This window comes from Chaetura pelagica, unplaced genomic scaffold, assembly GCF_000747805.2.
Source record: "Chaetura pelagica isolate M959 unplaced genomic scaffold, ChaPel_1.0 scaffold265, whole genome shotgun sequence".
Lineage (NCBI taxonomy): Eukaryota > Metazoa > Chordata > Aves > Apodiformes > Apodidae > Chaetura > Chaetura pelagica.
In genome coordinates, this window is record NW_009953449.1 from 747,399 (window position 1) to 754,826 (window position 7,428).

Genomic DNA, 7,428 nt, shown 5'->3' on the forward strand with positions numbered 1-7,428 from the left:
CTGCTAAAATATGAGTTTGTAACATCTGTTCGTCAAATATCTGTGCAGTTACTCACTGACATTGATAATAAGAAAATAGAATTCTGAAAGGTTGGCCTATTTTTTATGCTCTCCTTCATGATAAATCTTGATGTATATTTTTAAAAACACATTTTCCCATGCAAATGAACTTTTTAATGCCATGATTGCCAGAATGGCTTTGCCAGCCTGATGAGAATTGACTGTTAAATCTTCATAAAATCAACTGCCTTTCTACCTCTTCCCGGTTTTTTGTGCATATTTTAAGTTAAAGGAATGTTGTTTGGCAGGTCTCTTTTCCTTTCAAGTGATTTTGAAAATATGTAGTTAATGGAAAATACACAACCACATGAGCTTCAGTAACTGTGCTTTGAAGCAGCTTCCTCCAGCGTCGCCAGACTGGCTGTCCAAATGCTCTGTACAAAGCCAGAGGTGACACGGCAGGTACACAGCTCTTCTAGCTCAGCCTCCAGAGCACACAGTCCATTTGTCATGTTCCCACCACTTTCAGCACATATTTGTTAATCAGCTAATTGAATTATCTTTTACAGGGCTATGTGATGATGGACCTTTCCCAGTGTCTTTATGAAGGGAGTGTAGTTCTGTATATTCATAAGAATCCTGTTTCACTCTTTCTACTTTATCGACTCCCTAATTGGGCGAGAATAAAAAATACTTCAAAACAGGTTTTTCAATTCAAAGACACTGTTTTATTTGGAGTGAAACTTACCTTGTGCTTTTGCTTTTCATATTTAAGGTGAATCATTTTTCAATGTTTGTCAGAGGCACTATTTTGGCAACCACGAGGTCTGAAGTCACACGTTCAAAAAGTAAATTGAAGTTAAGGACATTTGCCAGTGTAGAGCTCTTAATGCTTACCTTTAATTGCATCAAAGGCATTACTGGAGTAAACCAGTACTTGAATTTCAGTGTGAGCTGTCTCATCAGCTTTGTCATGTTCTGACAGCACTCAAAATATACTCAGTACTTTCCAAATATCGATCCTATATTCTAAGACAGAGGACAAGTAGAAGAGAGAAATGTATAATGCAAAAAAACCCAGTGTAATCCAACCAAATACAGTTTCACTTTTGGTATCACCATGGTTAGGCACTCAAGCATTTCTTCCCTAATTCACATCCATGACTGCTCACTGCAGCCATCAGTAAGTTCCACATTTTTCAATTACTCCCTTCCAGCACTGGCAAATTATTCTTCTGTTAACAAGTTGTTGACAGTGCCAACAGAGATGTCAGCTAATGTGTAGTGTAGCAATCATCTTTTAAAGCACTGATACATGCTACAAAAACCAGTGAGAACACAAAACATCTTTTTGATGCCCTTAAGCACTCATCACAACAAAGTTCAACTCGTGTCAAAATTTAAATGCATCTCAGATTTCAGTTGAGATGGATACTTTCTTCACATCAACTGAGACTACAGGTGAAAGGTCTTGAATCTGCTGCCAGTCTGTTTAGTATTTAGTGCCTCCAATATTTTCAACTGAAATTATTTTCACCATATTTAATTTCTTAATCAGGAGTTGTGACTGTCTTTGCTTCGTTTGCCTAAAAATGTATTGTAATCAGTATCTACATAATTATTTATTTATTTAAATGTAGTATCTTATTTACCCAAAGGACAGCTTTTAGGTCTATCAAATACTTTCTAATTAAAGGCATAGGTTCTTTCTTTTATTGTGCTGCCCACAATAACATGCTGAGCTTAGTTTGTTACTTATAACTGACTTTAAGGACCATAATTTTTCAAAGGTTTTGATTTCTCTTTTGTTTTCTACCAGGGTACATGAGGTAGCTCTTCCATGAACGAGAAGGAGAATTAATTATATACTTACCACATACACATATACCATTACGTGATCATTACAATCTGATACTGAAAATGCTGTAGTGTCTTCCTTTTTGCTGTTGTAAAACTTCATTCTGATGTTTCCAACAGTATTCACACCCATTTTCAAGAGTGAGAGGAACTACAGTGTGGTCCATGAGACTTTCCACTCGCACACAGAGACCAGCTGGAAAATGCAGCATGTACCACTCACTACACGTTGTGTGGTATCTTGCATGATACAAGTCAGGTGCTCCCTGAGAAAAAGCCAAAGATCTGTGTACTTGAACAGTGAAGCCCACACCTAATGCTGTTAGTTAACTCTTGGCTTAGGCTCTGAGCTGCTTCTCCACTAAGACCCCAGGCTGGACATTGAAGCTTTACACGATTCCAGGAGCCAGAAGAGCAGTAAACTGTTCTGCATGAGTTTGTTGTGCAGCTTGAGCAAAAAGAGAGAAAGAGCCGGCCAGCAAATGAAGGATCATCCAGATCTCTTCTTCAGTGATGCTGCCATCATCATTTGATGTAACAGGAGAAAAGTGTAAGGTAGGATTTAGTTTCATGGCTTTATTTGTTCAGCCTAGAGTAACATCCTTTTTGAGAGGAAAAAGCCTGTATTTGTTTTTTAAATATGTCTTTTCTAGACCTTTATTTCCATACCATTAATTGGTCACCTCTTCATTTTACCCACTTACTGGCCCATTACAGTGCCCATGCAGCCAACACATTGCTCTTTGCAAATTCAACAGAAGCTTTGTGGAAATGAAGAGGGCATATTTCATTAAGAGACAATGAGAGACATGATGCAAAACCAGAAGAAGATGCCCTTTTCAGGACATAATCCTGTGTTTCTATGGAGAGTACTTACTGGTCAGGAAATCCTTGCTCTTTGGTACCGCAGGATTTGTTCAAGCTGGTGTTGCTCCTTTCCATTCCTTTGCCTCACATTCAACAATACCATCAGTTCTGGTACCTTCAGCTACCGTTTCCACTCTGGGAACATTTTCCACAAAGTAACATCCAAGCTTACACGTTTAATCCTGAAGTGCACACAGGAAACTTCAAGATGTTTCAGGGGTCTTTGGCAATCACTAATGAAAACTGTCATCTAGAGTTTTCCCCAGTGATCACTTACATGTTTACCATGTGTTATCACCTGCTGCTTCTCAAAACGTTAATTTGTTTATGCTTTTGCCTCCACACCCTGTGGAGGAAAGCAATGGCTGGCAAAGCTGCAGCTTATGGTGCAGGAACTGAAGGGGCACAGGGCAGTGGTGCACAGTCTGGTACTGTCCTTACTGCTTCTCTCTAGCACAGCATTTGAAGCAACCTCTTCAGACATGTAAGTTAGTGCAATACGGTGCTGGCACAGGTAAAAAAACCCAATGCTTTACCTTGCTTGGGCAGTTTCATACTTGAGGAAAATGTCACATTTCTCAAGTGTGATTGAATAGGTTCTTACTTCTGCGTGTGTATAATAATGCACAGTATTATATAGGTACAGAAACTGGATGTTACAAATAGAAGCAACTTTGCTGAACATGGAGAGATGGCAATTTCATTAATTGAAAAGCCTGAGAATCAATCTATTGTTACAGAAGAATGGGATTATGAAGCAGGTAAATTATTGCATTCCAGGCATTATTCCAGTCCAGGCATTCTCTCTGGAGGATATTGGATTATTTCACTCCCCAGCAGATGCATAAATCTTCAGAAGTTAAGGCACTGGAAAATTACTAACCCTTCTAGTCACTTCAGTGCATTCTACTCTGCTTTGATCAAGGCTGCAAACCTGAATACATGGCTTCAGTTTCAACAAATTTAGCAAAACATACATTCCATGGGAAAAATACAAATTTCTGCTCCACAAAGGTAGGAAAAAACTAAAACTAAGCAACTGTGATAATTTTGTAACATGTGCAAAGTACAGCCGGTGTTAGCAATTTTGTACTAAGATTTCTTTGGCTAACATATTCAGTTTATTTAACTTACGTAGAGGTCAGCCTCACTTCCCTTGTTTTCGGAGAACAACACCAAGCCAAAATCCAGCTTTTAGAAATCAGCTAAAACACTTCCAATAAAGCTAGTTAATTGGATCAGCTCCCCAATTTAAGACCATGAAAAGTCATGAAATTAAAAGGTATAGTTTATTTAATTAAAATAATCTAATTTTTCCTGACTACGTAATTATTTTCAGTGCTTTGGATAAACTATCAGGAGAAACAGTGAAGGAAAAACTAGGACTTGACAGTAATTCTTTCTGATTGCAAGAAATGAACTGAGAATCAGAAGCAGGAAGAAAGGTTTTGCACTCTAAAATATCTTTTTTCTGAAACAAATTTTCTGTGCTTTGCGTTTCATTATCATGCAAAAAAAATTATCCTTGGAAGTTAAAATTAAGTTCTTGTTATCAAGTTGGCATCTGTGTTAGATTAATAATAAATAAATAAAATTTAAAACATCATTGCAGAACTACCTGTAAGAGCCAAAGAAAGAAGTGAAAATGTGCTACCCAAGACAAATCCCATGGAACATCACTCAGCCAAGCAAGGATACCCAAATCACTGGAACTCCATCCTGGGAATAAACTAGTCAACCCAACTTTTCTAGAGATGCAAGAAGACAGCAGAGCAGCTTCTTGCTTTCTAGGAGTGAAAATGAAGGGCCACTGCTACACTGACACAGGGAAAAGTGCTTAGGTCACGACTTGCATAGACACCAGTGTCACCACCACAAGCGCAATCCCATGCATTTTATATGACTTTGGCAATCTGGGAAGGTAAACACAAGAGGAGTACACTTACCACCTAGAATTCCTGCCTTGAATCTATGGAATTCAAATACAGGGGAAATACTTGGTTTCAGTTAGCATTATGCAATTCTTCTGACAAAGAAGGGATGGTGAAGTCAGAAAGCCTCATCAGTAATCCTCAAGTACATATAGAGATACCCACAGCATGCACAATTCACCATGGGAGATAAAGATTCTCACATAGAAAAGGAATTACGTGGCTGGTGTAATGCAAACTTAAGAGATAAGCCATGTGACAAAAAACAGTAATCAAAACAACACTTAGAATAAGTCTTAGGACATAACTGAAATGGCTGTGGGAAAGGAGGCTGCCAGTTCAGGCCAAAGATGTACCTGTCAGGTAAAATTAAATAGTGTAATAAAAGGGTGTAATAATGTAATAAAAATAGTGTAATAAAAGCCATCTATCTTAGTAGAAAATAATTTATTTTTTTTCCAGCACCACTTATTGAGCAACATTTATCCATAATACAGAAGAACTGCTTCCGATGTTGACACGACCTGGAGACACATTTGACAGTTACGTAGATGGCAAAAAGAGTATTTTTGTAGTTCCTCAAGTGCTACATAGCATCAAACTAGAAGGCTTGGTGCTCAGCATTTGATGCTTAATGCTGGTATTCACTCCAATGGATAGATGACTGAAGACTCACTGGATACTTAAAAAGAGATGACAATGAGGTTTATTTTTACCTGTAAACATTGCCCAAAGCACCTGTCAGTGCAACTTAAGCATCAAATGTAGAAGTGGAAACAATTAATGAAAACAAAAAATGAAAGCTGTCTTTGCACACATTCCCTACCCTCTTCCTTGAAACGACAAAAATTCTGAACATGCCAAGAAAATTGCCTTGGACAAGAAGGCACAGAGATTAAAAGATGACACTGAAACATCAGTAAGACTTGATAGGCTACGGGCCGGCTGGGGGATCACATGTCAATGGGTATTTTATGAGCTCAGAGGTCCAGAACTGATAAAGAATCTGTGCAACACCCAAAGCAACGCTTTTCCTTTCCATATTATGAAGCTACTGGAATCCGAAAATTAAAAAACACAAACCCAAAACCCTGAAACTCCAATCTGTAACAAATGGGGGAACATCTGTTGAAATGGAGAATTTCAAGTCAACAAGGGTGGATAACTTATATCAAAGAATCTGGAAGGAACTACCTGAAAAAAACGCTTTGCCAAACTAACATTGATTTCAAATTGCACAAACAAGTGAACATAGGTAACTGAACTATTGCCAAAAATTGTCACATATGCAAAAAAAGCAAAGAATTTGGTATGAGCGACTATGTTAAAATGAGAGAACTTTCCTTTAGTGGAATAATGGAATAATTATTTGAGGTTCCTAATCAACTACAGAGGTGGTTACAAGTAAGTCAAGTTGGTCACTGCAGCACTGCAGAAGAAAAGTACTGCCAAAAAACCAACATGGCTCACAGAGAAGGGAAATTAAAGAGGTGAACAAAAATAACAGTAAATAATATTTACAGTGTGAAAAGATTGCTGTCATCTTCTCTTCCACTCTAACACTTCTGGTGTCCTTTTGAACCAAAAAACAGGGACACATCACAATTAAAAGAGGCACTTCCTCTCATGATGCATCGCACTGGGACCAGCACGAACTCTTCCACAGCATTCTCCCATTAAAACAGTATTACTTAGTGTAGGATGAAGTAAGGTCACCAAAGAGGTAGGGGTTAAAAAACGTTTCTTAATGCAAATTAAGTTTTAAGTCATTTGAAGTATGAAAATAAAACTAAAATTCAATTTTAGAACTCAATATTAAAGAAAAAAAACAACCCACAGTTATTTTCAAACATTCTTGATAGCAGATTTGTAAACCAGGGACTTTGACCTGACAGCAAGAGAGTCACCAAAAATATGGCAAGAAAAGTGTGGCAAGGGACCGAGAAGGAAGGCTTTTGTCAGATTGCTTGAGAAAATAAGATCATAACCTCCTGTTATGCATGACATGTCCTAACCCCCTTAACATTGAATGTTGTTCTAACACTTTAATCCTGACATGAACTCCCCTCTTCCTGATATGGGAAGTTCGACTCAGACTTCTGGCACTAGGAGGTTCTGGTGTGTGATGAACACATAATGCCTCAGAGCCCTCAATCCCCTGTATTTGATAGCAGGGAACAGTCTCTTCTTCTGGGCCCCAACACCAAAGGCTGTCTTCAACTTTCAGCCTTACAGTTTTAATTTATGTCTTGACACCAAGTTACAAATGTAACAAAGTCAACTCCAAAAAATACTTCAAGCTTGAAATGTAGAGGGGACACATGAATACATCAGAGCAATTAAAATCAGGAAGACTGTAAAACATGGATAAAGATATGAGCTTGATGCTTGATAAGGACATCCAACTTTTCTTGTGGAAGTAACTTGAACACAACATTATGAATTACAGCAACAGAACATTTTCAAAGAGTTGCTTAACTGAGTGAAGTCCTGCAGAAAGTAATCCAGATCCATTGCTCTTGCAAAGTGTACATTACAAAGTTTCCACAAGAGTGTTTAAAGATTAAAAATATTTTATTTACACTTTTCTTTATACAACATTTAATATATTTTTTCAGTTTAAAAACCAAAACAGCGCATATGCAAGTCTGAGCATACTGTATCCATAGCTAGGGAAAGTTATTTTCTGCCAAAAAAAAAAAAAAAAAAAAAAAAAAAAAAAAAAAAAAAAAAAAAAAAAAAAAAAAAAGTTTTAAAAAAAAAAAAAAAAAGA

The 7,428-nt window shown here is 37.4% G+C and overlaps 1 protein-coding gene across 1 annotated transcript in view; it reads right to left on the reverse strand.

Moving 5' to 3' along the window:
• The window catches only part of APOO (apolipoprotein O), a 38,787-nt gene extending 36,896 nt beyond the window's left edge, over nt 1-1,891 (reverse strand). The window contains exon 1 of the mRNA XM_009998497.1: nt 1,874-1,891. Coding sequence (XP_009996799.1) covers nt 1,874-1,891 — 18 coding nt within the window. The remainder of the gene's footprint in view (nt 1-1,873) is intronic.
• Nucleotides 1,892-7,428: the final 5,537 nt, after the last annotated feature.